Genomic DNA, 24744 nt, shown 5'->3' on the forward strand with positions numbered 1-24744 from the left:
AATAATCCTGAGTCTTCTTTTGCACTGTGCATTGTTCCACTTTAGATTAGTTTCCTCTGCTCCCAGCCACTACGGCAGGTGTATTTTGCAGGGAGTATAATGAAGTTGTCATTGACATCTAGCACTATGCACTTCATGTTGTGTAAAAGGGGATCATATAGAGTGGAAGAGTTATAGTGATTGCATTCATGCAGGTCATTAATAATCTTGACCCCCTTTTTTGTACTGTGCATTGTTCTATTAAAGATTAGTTTCTTTGCTCCCGGCCACTACAGCAGATATTTTATACAGGGAGTATAACGAAGCTTATAACAACAGTCTAGGAAGCGCTGATTTTTCTATCATGGAGTGCAACACATTTATATAATTATAGTTAAATTAGACACAACTCATGATCATTTTTTAACTTATTTCTGTGTGTGTACCTGGTGTATTTTTCTGAACAATTTCCTTGTTACAATTTTATGAAATTATATGAATATATGATTGATTTTATTGATTCAGCTATTTGCCTATTGCCTTTTTGTCAGCACATATAGGTGGCAGAAGTTGTAATATAATGTATTGAATGAAGGTGGCTATTATTTTGGGACTAATTTTGCTATGTATATATTATTTAACTAATGGTTGAAGTCACCAACACAGATCATTTAACCCAGACAAAGGCAAAGGGCCATCCGCAGGCCACAATGGCCTTTTGACAGTTCCTATCCGGCACCCAGACTGAGCTGAAGTGCTAGAAACTGTTGCTCATAGGCCACGAGATGCAAGCACCCCCTGCCAATGTGTCTCAATTTCACCGGTATCTACATTTCATCGGTATCTACTTACCTGGGATGTAGATACTGGTGAACACAATGGTGGATAAGGGTGCCATCTGCTCTGCCTTCCACCATTCCTCCTGTGCATCTTAGACTCAGTGAAGCAGGTTTGATGACATTACCAGATCATGCCTAATGTGTGGAGTCTTATTCCACACAGTGCACAGACCAGAGTAGAGCAGCGGGGGAACGCAGCCAGGTGAGAAGTTCCCTTTTTTTAATTGTCAGTCAGTTCAATGTGTTGCGAACTATGGAGGATATCATATTGTGCTTGTGTAGACTGTGGGGTTCATCAGACTGTGTGTCAGGGCAATCATACTGTGTTTGGGGGCCATGATACTGTATGTGCTGTGGGGGTACCATAATGTGTGTGAAGGGATTATGATACTGTCTTGCGGCATCATACTAGTTAGAGGCCATAATAATGTGTGTGGATGGCTTGTGCAAGCCGCATGGGGACCCAAAAGATAAGGAGTTCTGTCACAGGGTTACCGCGACAGTGTGGAGCCACAGGATTGCAGCGTCTGATTGCTCTTACTCCAGCGCTGAGAAGAAGCACTTCTCTGTCATTTTAAATGTGTTTATTTCTTCTGACAGAACAGGGGTTAATCGTCCATGTTGGGAATCCCTGTACTTACAGCTGTGCTCGGTTAGCCACTCCTTTTCCCTTTATGATCTGGGCTCTGTTACTATTCCTCGTCAGAACTAGCATTTGCTGCATGGCTAACGAGCTAGCATTTGCTGCATGGCTAACGGTGGGAGAAGAGCACATATGAGAAGCAGAGTTGAAGAAGTTATTAGTGACTGTTGCTTGGTTTGTATATGTGGTAATTCCTTATCCTCTGCTTTTGTTTATTCCCCTACCTCCATGCCCCGGTGCATTCCTCTGTTACACGTGAGTGAATATTTTGTATGCCTGGAGTTTTATGTTAACCCTTGTCCGTGTTACCTGGTTTGTTAGGTTGGTGTACTGCCATGCACAGTGGCGCCCCCTCTTCCCTGGGTGGGTGAGGAGAACAGACGGAGGGCTAACGTAGGAGATAAGGCAAGGGCGGAGGCCCCGGCATCTTTGCCATCTGAAGTATCCCGAGGAGCATGGCGAGCTAGTGCGTCCCCTAGTGTTAGGGACAGGGAAGGAGCCCCTGGTCCCGGGTCACCCGACAGCTGTGTCGTGACAGGTTCCCTTGCACCTCCAAATGAGATGGATGTAAGGTGCCAGACAGCCGTAGTAGTGAATGAGTTGCAGCTCTATTTTGCCTTTGCACGTTAAAGAGAATTTGTGTCCCCAATTAAATGTGCTCTGATGTGTGGGACATGTTGCACTCACTTGTAGGCAGAAGGCCTCAGCTGTCTCCAGGTCTTCAGTTTCAGGAGACACTGCACATGGATCAAGGGACACCCAGTTTATTTCATCACAAAGATCTTTACGCAACATTTCATATACAACATATTACAACTCGTAGTACCGAGCACAACATGTTCCATTCCTCGTATCCACAGCATAATACACCTCCATATTTTCTTTCCGTTTTACCTGGACTATCTACTCCATAGTACGTACGAGGTCCATTACTTCTCCCTCACGCATCTCCACGTCAATCTTCCTCTGTATGGAAGGGGTTAAAGTGCTTGCCATAACACTAGAATTGAGCCTTGAGCTCCAGGTTTGCAGGAGTATATTTGCCCAGGAAATAATAGTAAGGCCTGTACAGCCCAGAACACAGTGTACTTTCCTTGCTGTCCAGCTCTTGCTTCCTACAGGAATTTGACCTTGGCTTTATCTCAATATCAGGAAGTTCCCCACTGCCTTCTATCTAGCCCCTCCAGCTGTGGGCTAGTCTCGAACATTAACTCTTACCTTTCCCTAACGTCACTGTATCTACTGTAAACTACATTGCAATTCACATAATATCACATAACTACACAATATATACCAAAAACTGCAGGACATAGTTTACACTACAATACCACATGATTCAAGTCTTCAGGGGTAGGAACGGGATAGTACAGTTCAACACCTTTCCATGGAATTGTACATTATGATGAGCCATTGAAATGTAAAGGGCCCATATACTGTTCTTGCACAAGGGCTTTTTTTCTGCCCGTGTCTGCCCCTGAATCATACAATTTGGTGGGATCTACCGTATTTATCAAGGTACATGGGCTGAATAAAACAAGCAGTATGATTTACTTTTTATAAGCTTTACAAAAAGCAGTAAATTATATGATTTTGATTAGCTGCTACAAGTTACAATAATTGAAACATGTATTATAAGTAGCAGTTATTCTACATACTTACCGTACTTTCAGACTATAAAATGCACCTGTCATGCTGGCTTCTGACTCTGATCACATTGGAGAGTCTGATGTGCAGTCTTAGACGTTCCTGTTGCTCAGCCTGAGTTTGGGTGTCGGCGGTGGTTTGTTCTCTGATATTCAGCTTTGCAGGAGTTAACTTTTTGTTTAGTTTCAATTGAAGGCTGAGGCTGCTGGGAACGCCTCATCCCTTTAAGTATGGCTCAGAATGTTCCTGGTTGCCAACTATAGCATTTGCATGTCTCTTGCGCACCGGTCCTGTGTTGGAGTAGCTGTTGATACTCAATCCTTATTAAGGAGTTTGTTAAAGTATACTTTGTTGTTCATTCATTTCCCTATTTGTATTGTGTTCCCCTCACACGCATATTGTGTCATCCTGATAGTTTGCTTTGTGGTGCAGTTTTTTTTATTCCCTGTCGGTCTTTATCTGTGGTTTCCATTACGGTTCACCTCCTGGGGAAGGAGTTGGGGGTTTAGCTCAGGGCTGGACAGGAGATAGGGACAGGTCGGTGACTCAGGCCTCCCTACCATCAAGGGTACCCCTGAGTTAAGGAAATACAGGGCTCCCCCTAGTCTGAGGGGCAGTTCAGGGGCTCAGGTTCCTCATCTCCTGTTTTCCCATTGCTTCCCTTGACATTATAGTCTGCCCAAAAACTTTTCCTTTCATGGACCCCATTATTTCCCTGACTAGACAGTTGGAGGCTCTGTCTATCCAGGTTACAGGGCATAAAGGGGCTGTTCAGCAACAGGTCTTGTCAGCATCTGCAGTGCAGTCAGAGGCATCGACCAGGGCATCTGACCAAAATTGGCCTTTCCAGAGAGGTTTGCAGGAGATCGCAGTAAGTTTGTGAATGGGTCACCGAGGAGGAAAAACCTAAAACAAGCTAAGCCCCAGAAAAACCAGAGAGGTTGGTAACTATGCAGATTGCAGATCCCTGATCATAACCACACAACTAGCAGCAGCCGTGGAGCATACCTACCATGAACCTAGAAGCCTCGTCACGGCTGGAGGACTAAATAAGCCTAAAGCAAGAAAAGGGGAAAACTAACTGCCCCAGAGCAGACCCCAAAGGAATAGACAGCCCCCACACATGTATTGATGGTGAAACAAGATGAAAACACAAACACAGGCAGGAAAATAGGCTGAGCAACGATGGGGCCCAAACTAAATAGAAAGGAGAGGAAAGGAAAGACACTGACTGCAATCTGCCCAAAACCCTACAAAATAATGTCCAACACTTCTGATAACAAAATTAACCCTGAAGTCACTAGACTTCTCCCACTACATCAGCACTCTGAAATTTACTGAGACAGAGCAAAAAGAGGCCAATCTAATAAGGGACAAAAAGCAAATTGGCAAATACCGATAAATAAGAGTGGAAATTCAGCACAGCCCCAGCCGGGGCTTGCTGACCACACAAAAAACTGAATAGAACAACAAAATCAAGTGTGAACATTAGCAGAAAAACTTAGCTTGAGCTGACTGGAACAGAGCTGAGAACCAAGACCTGTTAAGCAGAAGGAATCACCAGCACCAGAGTAGGGCGTCGGCTGTCTTAAATCCAATCTGAGATTCCTGAGGTCCAATCGTCATCCTCATTATCAGGTGGCAGATCTCTACTGATTAAATCAGCCTCACTACCTCCTGTTATCACCAGAGGGAGCCTGGAAGGAGAACTCACAACTGGTAGACCAGAAAATGAACTCACAACAGTTTGCTTTCCGTGAATCCTGCAAGCTATATTTCCATCTGCGTCCTCTTTCTTCTGGGGTGAGGCTCAGTGTGTGGGTATAGTGGTCTCATTGTTAAGTGTGGACCGTGGGCTTTTTCTCTACCCTCCGATTCCCCTGTTTTTGAATCGGTGGAATTGTTTTTTCAGCACTCGGTCTAATCTATGACGATCCAGGTAAACTGGCTTGTCTGAGTCCAAGATTCGTTCTCTTGTTCAGGGGAATCGGCCTGGTTGGAAATGAGCAATAAACACCAACCCTGAGTAAAGGAAGGAACTACAGAGAGGAGTTCCTGGCAGCTCAGGGGAGCTCTGGTGTAATAGCTTCAGGCGTAAGCTGAATTCAGGTGTCGAGCTTCAGGGGTGAAGCTGAACTTTGATGTCGTACTCTGTTGCTGGGAGGAATAGCAACAGAGCAAAACTAAGTGGTGTTTTTCCCTGTTTGTTACTTTCCTTGTGTGTGTATTAGTGCAGTGGTAGGATTAATTTCTGCACCATCCAATTCACTAGAAAGGGATAGGTGCAGGGCGAGCGGGGGATTTGAGGTATCCAGCTCGTCGCCAGGTGTGGAACCTGCCTAGGGATCGTCAGGAGTGTAGGGACACTGACTCAGGGGAGTGCAGGAGGTCTCCACGTCCCCGTTCCCTATTGCAGGGCCCTCCATTGTAACTGTTTCCCCGGTGTTTCCCTTAACTCTGTTTAAATTCGCCCTGCTGGAGGCGGTGTACCCAGTGTCACGGGTGTTATAGAAATTTGCCCGTCTGGAGGCGGTGTATCCAGTCACACGTGACATCACATTATCACCAACCACAGTGTAATGACCCTAATGGCCACCGGGGGCAAAACTAACTTTAAGCAAACAGCTTAAAGGGAAAAAAAAGGTTACTTTTGCAAAATCTGTCATAATCCAACCTGGATCATGACATTATTAATCTTCTGCAATATTAATAAATTGCGTTATCAGCATGGACTTATGGTCGGCTCTGGTTTTTGCTTATTTTGTTGACCTTCACTTTGTTCAGACACGTCGATTTGGCCTTATGTTTTGGATCATTGTCATGTTGGTATGTCCAAGTACGTCCCATGCGCAGCTTCCGGGCTGATGATTGCAAATTTGTCTCCAGTATTTGCTGATAACATGCTGCATTCATCTTTCCTTCAACTTTGACCAAGTTTCCTGTGCCTTTGTAGCTCACACATCCCCAAATCATCAAAATCCACCTCTGTACTTTACAGTAGAAATGGTGTTCCTTTCATCATGGGCCTTGTTGACCTCTCTCCAAATGTAACATTTATGATTGTGGCCAAAAAGTTCAATTTTGGTCTCATCACTCCAAATTACTTTGTTCCAGAAGTTTTGAGGCTTGTCTCTGTGCTGTTTTGCGTATTGTAGGAGAGATACTTTGTGGCATTTGCGCAGTATTGGTTTTCTTCTGGGGATTGGACCATGCAGCCCATTTACAGTGCCTTGCAAAAGTATTCGGCCCCCTGGAACTTTTCAACCTTTTTCCACATATCATGCTTCAAACAACAAGTGGGACACATTTGTGAAGTTGAACGAAATTTATTGGTTATTTTAAATTTTTGTGGAAATACAAAAACTGAAAAGTGGGGCGTGCAATATTATTCGGCCCCTTTACTTTCAGAGCAGCAAGCTCACTCCAGAATTTCATAGTGGATCTCTGAATGATCCAATGTTGTCCTAAATGACTAATGATGATAAATATAATCCCCCTGTGTGTAATCAAATCTCCGTATAAATGCACCTGCTCTGTGATAGTCTCAGGGCTCTGTTTGAAGCACAGAGAGCATTATGAAGACCAAGGAACACAACAGGCAGGTCCATGATACTGTTGTGGAGAAGTTTAAAGCCAGATTTGGATGCAAAATGATTTCCCAAACTTTAAACATCCCAAGGAGCACTGTGAAAGGATCATGTTGAAATGGAAGGAGTATCATACCACTGCAAATCTACCCGGCCGTCCCTCTAATCTTTCATCTCAAACAAGGAGAAGACTGATCAGAGATGCAGCCAAGAGGCCCATGATCACTCTGGATGAACTGCAGAGATCTACAGCTGAGGTGGGACAGTCTGTCCATAAGACAACAATCACTGCACAAATCCTTTATGGAAGAGTGGCAAGAAGAAAGCCATTTCTCAAAGATAACCATAAAGAGTGTCATTTAAAGGGAATCTGTCACCCCTTTTTTCAAATATGAGCTGCCGGCACCGACATGAGAGGATTATCTACAGCATTCTGTAATGCTGTAGATAAGCCCCCGATGTAACCTGAAAGCGAAGAAAAAAGAGTTAGATTATACTCACCGGGGAAAGCGGTCCGGTCCGATGGATGTCGCGGTCCGGTACCTCCCATCTTCCTGCAGGCGCCGGGAGAGGTCTGGCGCCTGCACACTGCAGTATTCTGCTCTGCCCTCAACAGGGCAGAGCAGTGCGCTGCGCCGGAGCCACGACAGGAAGGAAAGAAGAGGACGGCATCGTAACAATATGGGAGGCACCGGATCGGACCGCGACACCCATCGGACCGGACCGCCCCCCGGTGAGTATAATCTAACTCTTTTTTCTTATCTTTCAGGTTGCATCGGGGGCTTATCTACACCATTACTGAATGCTGTAGATAAGCCCCTGATGATGGTGCCGGCAGCTCATATTCGAAAAAAGGGGTGACAGATTCCCTTTAAAGTTTGCAACAAGCCACCTGGGAGACACACCAAACATGTGGAAGAAGGTAATCTGGTCAAATGAAAACCAAAATCAAACTTTTTGGCAACAATGCCAAACGATGTTTGGCGTAAAGGCAACACAGCTCATCACCCTGAACACACATCCCCACTGTCAAACATGGTGGTGGCAGCATCATGGTTTGGTCCTGCTTTTCTTCAGCAGGGACAGGGAAGATGATTAAAATTGATGGGAAGATACAGTAGGTGGAGCCAAATACAGGACCATTCTTGAAGAAAACCTGTTGGAGTCTGCAAAAGACCTGAGACTGGGATGGAGATTTGTCTTCCAACAAGACAATGATCCCAAACATAAAGCAAAATCTACAATAGAATGGTTCACAAATAAACATCCATGTGGTAGAATAGCCAAGTCAAAGTCCAGACCTGAATCCAATTGAGAATCAGTGGAAAGAGCTGAAAACTGCTGTTCACAAACGATCTCCATCAAACCTCACTGAGCTCGAGCTGCTTGCCAAGGAAGAATGGGCAAGAATTTCAGTCTCTCGATGTACAAAACTGATAGAGACATACCCCAAGCGACTTGCAGCTTTAATCGCTTCAAAAGGTGGAGCAACAAAGTATTAAGTTAAAGGGGCAGAATAATATTGCACGACCAACTTTTCAGTTTTTGTATTTTCACAAAAATTTTAAATGACCAATAAATTTCGTTCAACTTTACAATTGTGTCCCACTTGTTGATTCTTCACCAAAAATTTAGATTTGGTATATTTATGCTTGAAGCATGATATGTGGGAAAAGGTTGAAAAGTTCCAGGGGGTCAAATACTTTTGCAAGGCACTATATCTTCAAGTGCCTCTTTATTGTGCATCTTGAAACAGCCCCACCACTAGTTTTCAGAGAGTCTAGTATTTCAGCTGGTGTTATTTGTGGGTTTTTCTTTGCATCTCAAGCTATTTTCCTGGCAGATGTGGACGAAGTTTTTGTTGGTCTACCTGACCGTGGTTTTGTTTTTACAGAGCCCCTGATTTTCCATTTGTTAATCACAGTTTGAATGCTGCTGACTGGCATTATCAATTCCTTGGATATCTTTTTGTATCCCTTTCCTGTTTTATACAGTTCAACTACCTTTTCCTGTAGATCCATTGACAATTCTTTTGCTTTTCCCATGATTCACAATCCAGAAATGTCAGTGGCTGGATGAAAGATGCAAGAGTCTGTCTGGATCCCAGAAACTCACTCAGCTTTTATGCACACACACTGATTACAAGCAAACAGGTCACAGGTGAGGATGTTACCTTTAGTAGCCATTCAAACCCATTTGTGTCAAGTTCTGCACATGTTATCAGACCAAAATCATGAACTTTTGATCAGGGTAATTTGGATGTTTTGGGTTGTCATTATGATTTAAAAAGAGAAAACACAATAATTCAACAAGAAATGACTTCACTCAACCACTTTCCATGAGTGGAGAAAAAGTTTTGGTGTTATCATTCTTATTTTCTGAAAAAAGGCCAAGAAAGCAAAAAATTATGCCAGGGTATGTCAACGTTTGAGCACAACTGTCTATTGTTTAATGGCAAAACAGATAGTTAGAGTTTAAGAAAGCCCCAGTAGCCAGTGTGAGAATTGCAACATTTATTTATTTTTATTGCAGATTGTGATGCAGAAAAAAACATTGCCAAAAATGAAAACAACAATAATAAAAAAAATACATTTAACACAAAATTCTCATAGGTCATTTTCTGATGACAGCTTCCTTTTAAACTCAAAGGGAACATTTGCCCCCAAGGGAAGAAATAACATAAAATAATGGTGATCTTGTGCCATCTTCTCAGCATCACCTATTAAGCCAGTGCTTGGGTGCAGTAGGCAGGTAGCAGATTGAATGTGATGGTTGCAAGGAAGTAAACAGAGGATAGCAGGGAGCACCAAAGTGGCAGGATAAATAGTTAATCATTGGTTCTTGCGTTTATTTTTTTATGCTATTTCCTTCATTTTGTCATTTTTTTTTGAGAGCTACATTTACACCATATCCGTTCTACTGTTTATTGTTGGTAGAAAGGAAATAATTGGTAAATTTGTTTAAAAATATTCATATCTATTGAATTGAGGTTATTAAAACTGTAAATGTGACCATCATTTGGTCAAACCAAAAAGGCCATTAGTTGAACACAGTGAACCATGGCAAGGGAGAAAATAAGTTTCGGTCAGCACAATCATTTTTGCCTACAAATATATTATGTGATCTACTCACATTATACTAAAAATGTATGTAAAATTTTAAAATGTAGATGAACACACACATATTTTAATTTAATAGATTAAAACAAATATTTAATGGATAAAATCAATTATTTCAGTCAAAGATCTACAGACGCAAGTGTTTCTCGTTCCATAGTTACAGTGGGGCAAAAAAGTATTTAGTCAGTCAGAAATAGTGCAAGTTCCACCACTTAAAAAGATGAGAGGCGTCTGTAATTTACATCATAGGTAGACCTCAACTATGGGAGACAAACTGAGAAAAAAAAATCCAGAAAATCACATTGTCTGTTTTTTTTTTCATTTTATTTGCATATTATGGTGGAAAATAAGTATTTGGTCAGAAACAAGCAATCAAGATTTCTGGCTCTCACAGACCTGTAACTTCTTCTTTAAGAGTCTCCTCTTTCCTCCGCTCATTACCTGTAGTAATGGCACCTGTTTAAACTTGTTATCAGTATAAAAAGACACCTGTGCACACCCTCAAACAGTCTGACTCCAAACTCCACTATGGTGAAGACCAAAGAGCTGTCAAAGGACACCAGAAACAAAATTGTAGCCCTGCACCAGGCTGGGAAGACTGAATCTGCAATAGCCAACCAGCTTGGAGTGAAGAAATCAACTGTGGGAGCAATAATTAGAAAATGGAAGACATACAAGGCCACTGATAATCTCCCTCGATCTGGTGCTCCACACAAAATCCCACCCCGTGGGGTCAGAATAATCACAAGAACGGTGAGCAAAAATCCCAGAACCACGCGGGGGGACCTAGTGAATGAACTGCAGAGAGCTGGGACCAATGTAACAAGGCCTACCATAAGTAACACACTACGCCACCATGGACTCAGATCCTGCAGTGCCAGACGTGTCCCACTGCTTAAGCCTGTACATATCCGGGCCCGTCTGAAGTTTGCTAGAGAGCATTTGGATGATCCAGAGGAGTTTTGGGAGAATGTCCTATGGTCTGATGAAACCAAACTGGAGCTGTTTGGTAGAAACACAACTTGTCGTGTTTGGAGGAAAAAGAATACTGAGTTGCATCCATCAAACACCATACCTACTGTAAAGCATGGTGGTGGAAACATCATGCTTTGGGGCTGTTTCTCTGCAAAGGGGCCAGGACGACTGATCCGGGTACATGAAAAAATGAATGGGGCCATGTATCATGAGATTTTGAGTGCAAACCTCCTTCCATCAGCAAGGGCATTGAAGATGAAACATGGCTGGGTCTTTCAACATGACAATGATCCAAAGCACACCGCCAGGGCAACGAAGGAGTGGCTTCGTAAGAAGCATTTCAAGGTCCTGGAGTGGCCTAGCCAGTCTCCAGATCTCAACCCTATAGAAAACCTTTGGAGGGAGTTGAAAGTCCGTGTTGCCAAGCGAAAAGCCAAAAACATCACTGCTCTAGAGGAGATCTGCATGGAGGAATGGGCCAACATACCAACAACAGTGTGTGGCAACCTTGTGAAGACTTACAGAAAACGTTTGACCTCTGTCATTGCCAACAAAGGATATATCACAAAGTATTGAGATGAAATTTTGTTTCTGACCAAATACTTATTTTCCACCATAATATGCAAATAAAATGAAAAAAAAACAGACAATGTGATTTTCTGAATTTTTTTTCTCAGTTTGTCTCCCATAGTTGAGGTCTACCTATGATGTAAATTACAGACGCCTCTCATCTTTTTAAGTGGTGGAACTTGCACTATTGCTGACTGACTAAATACTTTTTTGCCCCACTGTAATTTTAAAATGCAATGATCTGTAGAAGGAATGTGTAGCTCAAAGAGGTAGTCTGAGTTTGGCTTGAAAGTCTGCAGTTACTCTATGTGACAGCAGGCAAGTGAAACCTCACATCATACGTAGTGTGCAATGTTAGGATTCTCTGCCGCTGGTGAGAATGGACAGTCGTGTGACTGCAAGTTTGTGATATGCATATGTCTGGCCACATCTCAACTAGACGTGCGCGGCCTTGCTCAATTCATTTGTATTGGCCATCCACATCTAGTTGAAATGTGGCTAGGACTGGGTATATCACATACTTGTGGTCATATGACCACCTGGTATCGGTGCCAGCACCTCAGTATCTTGACAACGTGCACTGAGTGCAATGTAAGGATTTGCATGTCTGCAGCCACATAGAGTGACTGCAGACTTTCATGCCAAACCTGGAAATCTCTTTAAAGGCAGCACTTGAATCAAGCCACTATATTTTCCAATGTCCACCTTCTAAAAATATATGGTAAGGTCTCTCAAAACAGATGGTGCTCTCCACATTTCTGTCTGCTTGTACTGGTGCATTTTTATACCACAGAAAATGGTTTCTGATACAAGAATAGGAAAATATATGTGATCAGTCTAATGACGATAGTGCTGAAAAAAACTAACACAATGGAATAGAGAAGGTAAGTATAGCTAAAAAATGGCTGGATCTGGATTAAGATTAGCAAAAACTCTTTGTGCCATCTTTGTGACCACCACCCCTAACTGAATCTCTTTGAGCAACCACAGATAGGAGATGTAGCTGCATGTCCCTGGGGCTCTATTCACTAGAATCAATGGGAGAGAGTGACTCCTTTAGATTTTAAAAGTGAGAACTAACCATCAGGCCTTTATAGGATCACTGACCCACCAAAGAGGGTGGTTGATGGACATCCCTGGATCCCTAATGTGGTGGAGGTCCCAGAGTATCTGACCCCTTGAGCTCCTCCTATAATTCGGATCTGAAGGTAACTGGCACTGTTATGGAGACACTATGCTAACTTAAAAGCTTGCTACAGCACACTGACTGTTTTACAGAATGCGAGATACTGTCTGTGTGGATTCACAGTTTTACTGAAACTAGTTCTAAAATACCTCATGTAAGAATGACATAAGCGTTGGTTGAGTTAACAGAATGCCACCCAAAATTATTGATTTTTTTAATAAACCTGAGTTAATCAATACCACAGTACAGTAATCTTTCAGTGCTGGGAGTAGGTTATATAGACGCGATGGAACAAATTTCTCCTCTTGAGACCCCTCTGTCTATATCAGAAGGAGACACTATTACTCCGGTAGACTCGTCTAAACCAGTAAATTGACCGGCATGTAATCCTACATTCCCTCTAAAAGACAGCTTTGAATGGATAATGTGTGATCGGCTATTGAATACATTCATGGCGTCAACTGCATGAGACAACCCCATCAAGTTGTATGTATTTATATCAACAGTTTTCCACAGGCTTGATTAAGCTTGGCACCAATCTCTGGTAAAACTCTGATAAAATGGAAAATAGTATGTGGATATAACAACAGAATCCTGTGCCGTATGTAACAGCGTAGCAGTACATAATAAATTCAAGAGCAGGATGCCAAGAATCTAGTAGTATAATAATTTCAATGGGTGACAAATAGTCATTGACACATTTGTAATAAAATAACAACAGTTCATGATCAATACCAAACATGTTGTAATTTATCATATTATTTTCTTAGCTGTCATTGTATGTAGGATGAAAAGTTATTTTAGGTTTAGGCACTGTAATAAACTTTTGAAAGATTTTTCATTTTTGGGTTCAGGTATTTTTTTGGAAAGAGTATCAAACTCAGTTATCCTATTTCTGGTGTCGAAAACATTGCATCTCTGACAGAAAGCTGATGGACTTCATTAAAAGTCAGTGGTCTTTCGGTATTCTGTCATGAACAGAAGCCACTTGTGTCATCAGATAGGTTTTCTAAGCACTGGATTTGATCATATTTTATATGAATGAGCTTCTATATCCACATGATGCCACTAACTGTAATATCCTGATTAGTGGCAAAACATGAAGCTTTAGGGCCTCAATGCAATTCAAAATCTCCAGTAGGGTCCATAACTATCTCCAGTCTTTAAGGGTCTTCCCATATGGCCAAAGCAAACTTTTTGGCCACTCTAGGCTCCAGGGCTTGGGTGCAACTGCAGTCATAATAGTTATGCCTCTTATCCCGGTTGAAAACCATTAGCTGGACTCCTGATCATAAGTCCTGCGATTGGACTGTCCAAGCTGAAACCTTTGGGCTCCTATTATTATTATTCAATAATGAAAGTAGAGGCCTAATCACATGACCAGAAATAAAATTACCTATAGTTATAAATAACTGAAAAAATTATTCAGAAATGTGTAGTTAAAGCCTAGATGAAAAAATAGTCATTATACTTGAAAATTCACAATATTTAGCTTGAGTTCCAACTGAAATAACCTATATAAATGTAAGTGGATTCTTTACGAAGTGTAACTTCTTGGTTCATCAGAAACTAGAAATTCAAGAAAAAATGTCCTTCTGAGTTTAGGTTTAATTTAAAGAAATTAAGTATTAAATATTGTTATTCAGTGGTCACTGTCCTCACATGTTCCCACTCTCCAATTTTATAATGTTATTCAGTGGTCACTGTCCTCACATGTTCCCATTCTCCAATTCCATAATGTTGTTCAGTGATCACTGTCCTCATTTGTTCCCACTCTCCAATACAGGTATTTATATTCTTTTGTCTTCTACAAAGTGAGATATGCTTCCTGATGCTACATATCATGGCATAAATGTCCTTTCTTGACCTACTGTAATGCCTAGCCAAGACTATGCATGGTGGCGGAGCACCATCATCAAAGGGAAGATCTTTCCTTCTACATTCATTCATAATGGTCCATCATAAGTCCAATGTCTCTTCATAAACTTTCATTGTTAGGCACTGTAGGTGTTGTGATAGTTGGAGTAGATTGTGCCCATTCCACAATGTCTGTGCAAAGAGATTCCACTGCGTCCAATCTCTCAATCTGCACCAACTTAGTGAGCAGGTCTGGGATGCTGTACCCAGCTGTACTGATCCGGTCAAAAAGCTGAAGTCCATCTGTCATTCCACCAATTTCATCTCTCTTCAAACCAAAACTCTCAGCTAGGTGGCGCCATGTTTTTACTATTGCCTTTTCTGTATTATAAGTAGAACTAAGCATCCTGCTAGTCTTCTCCAGACAGTCAAACGGCAGTTCTGTAGGACTCAGTCCTGAAAGATAACATGAATATCATCAGTAGCATTCTAAAGACCCTATGGTAACATATTAGGCCGCTCCCACTTCCCAACAAGCCACACCTTACATCAATGAAGCCACACCCAGGTTGAATGCATCAGAAAACTGTCTAAAACACACAATAAATGTGATGGAAGACTTAGAAATCACTTTTTGTCTTCTATATGCTGCCATTTTTATTCAAAATACGATCTGACTGAAGCTCTGGATAATCAAATCTGGATTTCTTTTTGGATAATAGATTCATCTTGATAAATGCTAAAGCTTGCACACTCAAACGTGGTCAAGCACACCTCAATAGTCATTAAAAGTATAAATAATCAGGGGGTCCGTATGTCTTATAGGGTTCCTTCAATCACTACTGTATATAGCATTATATGTTGCAATTCATATAAATAGACATGAAGGGGCAGAGTCATCAAAAGTTTTATGCCACTTTTGTGGTGTAAAAGCTTGAAAAGTTGCCAATTTTTCCACAATGTAGAGATACTCAAAAATCAGCTTTTGTTTTCTCACGTCACTTTGGATCAGCTCCACCAAAATGGTAAGAGATGGGGCAGAGTCGTGGCAGACTGGGCCTGGTCATGCCTTCTGTCCAACTCATGAAAAGTGGTGGCGTTTATTATGCCAGAAATGTTATTCCAATCACTGAATAGAGTAACATTTCAGATGCAGCGCATGTCACTTACTAAAGGCAACAAATTCAAGTCAGTTGCGCCTCTTAAAAAATTCAGCACTTCTTCTACTCATTGAAAACTGGTGGAGAGCACGCTCACCAGTCTTAGGCTAGTTTCACACTTGCTTTTTTTTGCAGCGCGTTTTTCCCGCAAAAAAACGCATTGAAAAAACGCATACAAAAGCATACAACTGCTGCGTTTTTTTCAAGCATTTTTATGAGCATGCATGAAAAAAACGCAGCGTTTTTATGCGTTTGTATGCGTTTTTAGTGCGTTTTTACCGCGTTTGCATTTTTTTCCAACATTAGGTGGCCCCTCACACTAACCCAAACCATGACTTTAATAACCCTAACCCTGACCCTAACCCTAACCCTAACCCTGACCCTAACCCTAACCCTGACCCTAACCCTTAACCAAACCATACTTAACCCTAACCCAAACCCTAAACCCTAACTAACCCTAACCCTAACCCTAACCCTGACCCTAACCCTTAACCAAACCATACTTAACCCTAACCCAAACCCTAAACCCTAACTAACCCTAACCCTGACCTTAACCCTGACCCTAACCCTAACCCTGACCCTAACCCTGACCCTAACCCTAACCCTAACCCTGACCTTAACCCTTAACCAAACCATACTTAACCCTAACCCTGACCCTAACCCTTAACCAAACCATACTTAACCCTAACCCTGACCCTAACCCCAACCCTAACCCTGACCCTGACCCTAACCCTAACCCTAAACCCCCTTAACTAACCCTAACTCTAACCCAAACCCCTAAATTCCATGGTTAACAAAAAAAAACGCATGTGCAAAAAAACGCATACATGAGCATGCCAGTGCGCACGTATGCGCATCCATAGGCTATAATGGCCATTTTTAGCGCAAAACGTGCGCATACGTGCGCATGCGCTTTTTTGCAGGGCCAAAAAATGCAACATGCTGCGTCTGGAAAATACAAACGCACACCCCAAAAAAACGCAGCGCATGAAAATCGCATACATGCGCTTACCAGCGCGCAGGTATGCGCACCCATGTTAAATATAGGGGAAAAAACGCATGCGCACGTATGCGTTTTTTTACAGCGCAAAAAAACGCAAATGTGAAACCAGCCTTAATGCATCGGTCCCATAAAGAACAAGTATGTGAGTTCTGCCAGAGCTGCTTTTTGTGTTCAATCATAAAGGGAATCCTGATAGATGTATTCCCCCTCCAAAAAGTTCACTTCACATATTCTAATAAGGGAGGGAAGTATTTCTGGGTTTCTTCCTGTTGTGCACCTGATAAAAGCTACATGACTTTATAATGCTATGTAATACTATTTACTTACCCTCTGCAACATTGCATACGTTTGCATAAAGGTCTAGAATCTTTTTCCTACGACTTTGAATCTGTAGAGACAAGAAACAATGCTGTAAATATTAACCCCTTCGTGACCGGGCCAATTTTTAAAATTCTGACCAATGTCACTTTATGTGGTCATAACTCTGGAATGCTTCAACAAATCCCAGTGATTTTGAGAATGTTTGTTTTTTCGTGGCACATTATAATTTATGATAGTGGTAAATTTAGATTGATGTGTTTTGTGTTTATTTATAAAAAAATATCAGAAACTTGACAAAAATGTAAAAAAATTGCAATTTTCAAACTTTGATTATCCCTTTAATCCAGATAGTCATACCACACAAAAACATGAATAAATAACATTTCCCTCATGTCGGCTTTACATCAGCATCAGCACCATTTTTAAAATGCTAATTTATTTTGTTAGGCTTTTAGGAGGTTTAAAAGTGTAGCAGTAATTTTTAATTTTGTCAAGGAAAGTTACAAAATGTATTATTTTGAGGGACCTATCCAAGTTTGAAGTGACTTTAGGGGTGCTATATATTGGAAAACCCCAAACGTGATACCATTTTAAAAACAGTACCCCCTGACATATTGAAAACTGCTGTCGGGAAGTTTATTAACCCTTCAGGTGATTTTCAGGAATTAATGCAAAGTGGTATAGCCGGAATGAAAAAGTGTTTGTTTACCTCCTAAATGTCACTAACTTCTGAACTGGCCGCCATAGCCGGGAGACTCAAAGGCCGCTATTTGGCTATGACAAACACCAGGACCACATAATCATGATCTCGGTGTGTCAATTAGATTAAAGTGCAAGCCCCCACAATCTATTAACCATTTATTTGATGTAGTCACTTGACAGCAGCAACTAAGGGGTTAAACAGATATGGATGGTGCCAACACCGATCATTTGTGATACAGCAAGTTGTCAGATATAGTGTACAGCTGACAGCTGCTGGATTGTCACCTGTGTGGGGATGATATTCCCTTATATCTCAGGTCAGTAAATATACATATTGGCTGTCATGAAGGGGATAAGGAATATTAAGGAACCGTGAAATCACTTGTTGTCTTGGTAATGAAGCCTAAATTATGCTACTGTTACTTTGATTTTAATTAGAATGTCATGACCTTGGAGGAGATAATCTGTACATATTTCTGCATCAGCACATTTTACCCATGTAACATAATTCAAAAATTGGTTCTACATGTACCAGTCCAAGGTAAGCTGTGCTGAGCCATACCATTACTTTTCATCTCAAATGATTGGGGTAAAGTCAGCTATAAAAAAGTCTTATCTACTAAATGTATGGCTATAACTTTATGACATGCTCTTTAGCTTAGCATAATGTGTATATTTGTGTCTTTGATCCCAAACAACCTCTATTCTCTTCCACAAAGGAATGCCCATATAGAATGAATGAAAGGACACATGCTGAGGATAAAAGCAAGACTAACCCTCGAATTGCTCCAATTTGACATGCACCCGATCCGCACAAGCTTTTAGCTCCACTCAATAAGGTGAATCCAGGGGGCGGACATATCATTGGCGCATTCTGTGTGGCCACACAGGGGCCCAAAAGGTAAGGGGGCCCATTTCTACCATCAAAGAAGGTGCAATTTTGCATTTTTAGAAGCTCTTGGGCTGCAAAGGGCTCATATATTGTTCTTGCCTTTTTCTCTGTCTGTGCCCCCCAGTGAATGAATCCCATGTGTGACTATCAGATGTAGTTTCTGCACAGAATCCACATCAAGGATGTAGACACTTGGTCAAAATTGTTGGTACCCCTCGTTTAATGACAGAAAAACCCACAATGGTCACAGAAATAACTTGAATCTGACAAAAGTAATAATAAATCAAAAATCTATGAAAATGAACAAATGAAAGTCAGACATTGTTTTTCAGCCATGCTTCCACAGAATTTAAAAAAAGTAAAACTCATGAAAAAGGCCTGGACAGAAAAGATGGTACCCTAAACTTAATATTTTGTTGCACAACCTTTTGAGGCAATCACTGCAATCAAATGATTCCTGTAACTGTCAATGAGACTTCTGCACCTCTCCACAGTATTTTTGCCCACTACTCAAGAGCAAACTGCTCCAGTTGTCTCGTGTTTGTAGGTTGCCTTTTCCAGACGGCATGTTTCAGCTCTTTCCAAAGATGCTCAATAGGATTTAGGTCAGGGCTCATAGAAGGCCACTTCAGAATAGTCCAATGTTTTCCTCTTAGCCATTCTTGGGTGTTTTTAGCTGGGTGTTTTGAGTCATTATCCTGTTGCAAGACCCATGAGCTGCGACTGAGACCAAGCTTTCTGACACTGGGCAGCACATTTCTCTCTAGAATCCCTTGATAGTCTTGAGATTTCATTTTACCCCACACAGATTCTAGATACCCTGTGTGCAGATGCAGCAAAGCAGCCCCAGAACATAACGGAGCCTCCTCCATGTTTCACAGTAGTGACAATGATCTTTTCTTGATATGCTTCATTTCTCCATCTGTGAACATAGAGCTGATATGCCTTGCCAAAAAGTTCCATTTTTGTCTCATCTGTCCATAGGACATTCTCCCAGAAGCTTTGTGGCTTGTCAACATGTAGTTTGGCAAATTCCATTCTGGCTTTTTTATGATTTTTTTTAAAACAATGGTGTCCTCCTTTGGTAATCTCTCCCATGAAGTCCACTTTGGCTCATACAACGACGGATGGTGCGATCTGACACTGATGTTCCTTGAGCTCGAAGTTCACGTTTAGGGTATGTGCACACGCTGCGGATTCTACTGCGGATCCGCAGCGGATTTGGCCTCTGCGGATCCGCAGCAGTTCCGCAGAGAGTGTACAATACCATGTAAGTCTATGCGATTTACAATCCGCAGTGCACATGCTGTGGTTTTTTCACTGCAGAAAAGCTGCGATTTTAAATCCGCAGAAAGCATTGACATGTCAATTCTTTCTGTGGATTCCGCTGCGGTTTGACACCTATTCCATTGTCCGGGTGTCAAACCGCAGGGGAAAACCGCTGGACAAACCGCAGGTAAAACCGCAGGTCAATTTACCTGCGGATCCACACAGAAAAATCCACTGGTGAATCCACAGCGTGTGCACATAGCCTTAATCTGTTTATAAGTTTTTCTAGGCTCTTTTGCTAACATTTGTATTATCCATCGCTTTGAGTTGTCATCAATTTTCCTCTTGCGACCACGTCCAGGGAGGTTGGCTAGAGTCCCATGGAGCTTAAATTTCTGAATAATATGTGCAACTGTAGTCACAGGAACATCAAGCTGCTTGGAGATGGTCTTATAACTTTTACCTTTAACATGTTTGTCTATAATTTTCTTTCTAATCTCCTGAGACAACTCTTTCCTTTGCTTCCTCTGGTCCATGTTAAGTGTGATACACACCATGTCACCAAACAGCACAGTGAGTATCTGTAGCCCTCTATACAGACCCACTCACTGATTCCAAGATTGTAGACACCTGTAATGCTAATTAGTGGACACACCTTGAAATAAACATGTCCTTGTGGTCACATTATTTTCAGGGCTACCATCATTTCTGTCTAGACCTAGTTCATGAGTTTTATTTAGAAAAAAAAATTCTGTGGAAGCATGGTTGAAAAGCAATGTCTGACTTTCATTTGTTCATTTTCATAGATTTTTGATTTATTACTTTTGTCAGATTCAAGTTATTTCTGTGACCATTGTGGGTTTTTCTGTCATCAAACGAGGGGTACCAACAATTTTGACCACGTGTGTAATTTTTATTTGAACAATGCATCTGCGGAAATCCAAACCATGTATTCTACTCTATGGTGCAGATTCCCATTGAAATCAATTGTAGGACATTTGATTGTAAAATTCATGTATTGTGAACATGACTTTATGGAAAATAACTGATAGAATTTGGAAAAATTGCAGACCAAATTTAAAAGCAAAGATTACATTAATTTTGGGTATAAAATGCCCCTTCTAGCTGGTAGCAGTCACCAATAGAAGAAGCTCAGGTGACTATCATATGAAGTCTGTATAATCCATCTTCAGTACGCTCACCCTTGTGGAGACTGCAAGCACCCTTATTTCATTCCCTTACTCCATGGCATGAAGTAAAGCTTGGCTTGAAACTTCAGCCCATATAAAGATTTAGACTTGGATTCTTCAAGACTGGCATTTTGTATACCCGTCTTGTTGAAGTGTATGCTGTAGTAAGATATACCAGTTTCATTAATAGTGGTGTGCCTTCTGCAAGATGTACTAGAGTCGGAGACTGAAGAATATTTCTTACATAATATACACCCTTTTTTGCCTAAGTTATGTCAAATTTGTTGCCTGCGCTCATCCACACTCATCAAAGTGTAGTAATCGCAGGTACGTGGGATGCAGTGACGAGACGGGAGACGGGATGAACCTTAAGATGTAACTTAAAGGCTGGTGTGAAGCGGCGGCAGCCGCGGACTAGAGTCGGGCGGTGGCTGCCGTGGGCGGGAGCGGACCGGCCACACCCACGGGGTGGAGTCTGGCATCGGCTGCCGCGGACGGGAGCGGTCGGGACGCACCCATGGGGTGGAGTCGAGCGGTGGTGACAGCAGACAGGCCACACCTGTGGGACGGACCAGGGCGGTGTCTCTCCGTTGGACGGCTCGGTGCCGTCTCCCTTCTGTTAGAGGTGAGTCTCCCTTCAGTCTCTCCCGTCGCTGCTCTGCTCTCCTTGCCCTGGTTCTGGCTCTCGTTCTGGCTCTCTGGCGCCCTCTAGCTTCCTCGCTTCTCCTCTCCTGCTGCGTCGACTGACTCCTGCTGGCGTCCCCAGCCCATTTTATAGTAGCTCCTCCCCCAACCTTTCTAGAAGTCTCTGCGGTCCGTCCCCCAATTTTGTCCCCCGGAAACAGTCTCCCTAGGAACCTTGGTGACGGCCCCCTTGGTTCCGGCCTGGATACACAGCGGGGACTCCTCCTACATAAGGTCTGCCCACTTTTCAAAAAGTTGGCGGAGCTGTCTGTGACTGATTTAAAACCACCAAAAGTTGGAAATACAGTGTGTCCGTAAAGTCATGGTGCACTTTTATAGTTTACATTTTGGCGCCCTTTCTCTGGCCAAATCATATCAGACCTGTTCATGCAATTGTTCTTTACCGTAATTGAAAGGTTGCAGCAAAGTGGTTCATGCAAAATAGCAAAGTAATGCGTGTATACTGTATGTAAAAGTTATTTAATCAAAGCATTTCCAGCCACGGTGTGAAAAAGCTGTAAAAATGTTGCTGTATACCACCGTTGTATATTATTATATAAAGAGAATTCTTGTAAGAATTTATATACATTAGGAGGGTTTGACAACAGAGAGGGCTCATAGAGTTCATATCCTTGGGCTTCCAACACATCGGCGACCTGACTCCATCCCACACTTTTCCTGACAGCCATTTACTAATCCTATCCAGGCACACGTATGGCTATTTTGAAGTTTAAAGGGAGCTGGTGTATCTTATAGTTCAAAGGAAAATGCCATAGGAATGTGTGACCACCTCTATGTGGCTACTGGAGGTAAAGTGGGGTTGAGGTCCCAGAATTGTGTTTAGGGGCCTTCTCACATTTTAAAATTTTCAAATGCATTGGGCTGTATTAAGGTGGGTGATTTACGAATCCAAGGGAAAAATTGGCAGAATTTTCAAGGTCATTAGGAATTAGAAATAAATATCTGATCAGTGGTAAAGCTACAACCATAGTAGCCATAGAGGCTGTTACATGGTCCATGGTCTCATGCAGCCGGGGTCACTTAACACCATTATAACAGTATGCTCAATACATAGGTACAGCTAAATATAATAAGGGTGCAGGGATCCAAAAGCTCTGTGCTCCACCATTCACTCTATGACCTCTACTAGACTAGGCCACTGTGATGCAATGACTGCATCATGCCTGCATGCACCAAGCTGCCATCAGCTTAGGCCAGTAGAGCCTTGCTTCACTTGTTGCATGAATGGGTTTTGATGAGCATTAGTTTAATTAACTTAAGAGGCCCTATTTCCTTGTGGGCAGGCACTAATTGGAAATCATAATGGGTTGGTGAACCAATCCTGTCTGGGACAACAATGGAAGGGAGAAGTGTTATGCAGTGGGACACTATGGAACATTCCTACTTAGTAGAGGTATTTTTGGGGCATAAAGGGCACTATCACTGTATGGGGCTGAGGAGATTGTGCATTAGTATAGTGTGAGGAAAGGACTATATTACAGCGTGGAGCACGGTCTGACAATTTTATTTTTAAGTACATTATCTCTGCGGCACTATTAATTTTATGTGCACAGTCTGTGAGGCAGTATCATTTTTGGAGGCACTACCTGTGTGGCACTGATGTTTCAGCAATAAAACTCTACTGAAAAGGGCAGCAGGATGGTAGGTTTGTGTAGAAAGTAGGGAAAGTGTTAGGAAAGAGCTAAAATTATCATGGTAGTCTGGGAAAGGCCTGGGTCACACTTGCAACTGCAATGCGAGACACTTGCCCATTAATGCCCGGCACTGCCACCATTACTCGGGACCGGAGAGCTCAGCTGCATAGAAATACTGTACACGCAGCCGCACACTCCGGTCCCGAGTGTCGGCGGCAGTGCTGGGTATTGAGGCGAATTTCTCGCATTGCAGTTGCGAGTGTGACCCCGGCCTAAGATGGAGAGAGGTAAAAAAAATGTAAAAAAACCCCTCTATCAGTATGTAGCTGTTTGTTACGTTTCGTTATATTTCTAAAGCTGTAAAGACAAAGTCAGACTTGGCTTATCTGTGTTTTTATTTTTTTAACACGACTTGTCAAAAAAGTGTGTACTTGCCTAAATTTCATATGGAATTGGTAAATGTTAATTCTTGGGTGAGAACATCCAAAAAAATTTGCTATGGGGTCTATTTTTTTCAGTTACCTCCCTGTCTCTGATCCTTATCTTCCTAATCTTTTTGATATTCAATATACTGTACAACAAGGTTTGTCGGCTTGTTCACTATGTTCACTTAGTTTTGCTCATCCACAACGTGTTTGATCCCTGAGCTTAAACGGTATATTACTGTTTCAACACAAGTGCTGGAGTGGTGTTACTAATCTAAGTTCCCTGACCTTAGTATTATACTTACCAGTCACCGTCTTCATCTCTTCCCAGTGTCAATATGGTCCTGCGCCGCTATCTTGTGATCGCAACTTCTCATTGATCGGAAGCCAGAGGTAATGGTCACAAGATCTCAATGTAAGTCTATGAAAGCCCTGTTGTGGCTTACATTGAGTTGTGACTTCTGGGTCGCCCAGCAAACACTGGAGCTATCCAGCAGGTCACAACTTGTAGAAAACCGACCGGAGTGGCGGTGATAAAAGATGAAGACAGCAGCTGGTACGTATGAGAACTGAGTGTAGGGAACTTAGATTAGCAACACCACTCCAGCGTCGCAATCAAATAAATGCTGGAGTGGTGCGTTAATCTAACAATAAACTGCAATAGGGATGTATCAGAAGGTAATAATAAAACCAGGGTTATAAAGTTTTACAATATCATGTTTACTTTGAGAACTAAGAATTCTATTGATTTTATATAGATATTGTTATTAAGGGCAGTAAGTGGTTAATAAGGACAAATACTGAATGATTGCCCTGGTTACTCAAACTCTACGGGTGATTCACTAAAGAGAAGTAGGTAGTAAGCAGTTCAGATTCGCCGTGTTGATATATTATCAATACAGGAATCTCTCGAGAACATTATGGAATATGCTTTGGGAATCTTAAAATATTAAAGTTGCCGATATAATGTGTCTAAGGCTACATTCACACATCCATTGTACATGCCTGTGTGCTGTCCATTTTTTTAAATGGACAGCACAAAGA

The 24744-nt window shown here is 42.0% G+C and overlaps 1 protein-coding gene across 5 annotated transcripts in view; it reads right to left on the reverse strand.

Annotated features, from left to right (window-relative positions):
* Window positions 1-11545: 11545 nt before the first annotated feature.
* EDAR (ectodysplasin A receptor) overlaps window positions 11546-24744 on the reverse strand; it is a 157526-nt gene continuing 144327 nt past the window's right edge. For 3 of the 5 annotated variants that reach the window (XM_073590502.1, XM_073590501.1, XM_073590503.1), the window contains 2 exons: window positions 16890-16950; window positions 11546-14855 (listed from right to left, as the gene is read on the reverse strand). In XM_073590502.1, the coding sequence (XP_073446603.1) occupies window positions 14521-14855; window positions 16890-16950 (396 nt within the window). In that variant the 3' untranslated portion in view covers window positions 11546-14520. The remainder of the gene's footprint in view (window positions 14856-16889; window positions 16951-24744) is intronic. The other 2 variants (XM_073590504.1, XM_073590500.1) reach the window with 1 other exon arrangement.

Source organism: Dendrobates tinctorius, unplaced genomic scaffold, assembly GCF_039654945.1.
Source record: "Dendrobates tinctorius isolate UK_male_01 unplaced genomic scaffold, ASM3965494v1 ptg000117l, whole genome shotgun sequence".
Classification (NCBI taxonomy): Eukaryota; Metazoa; Chordata; class Amphibia; order Anura; family Dendrobatidae; genus Dendrobates; species Dendrobates tinctorius.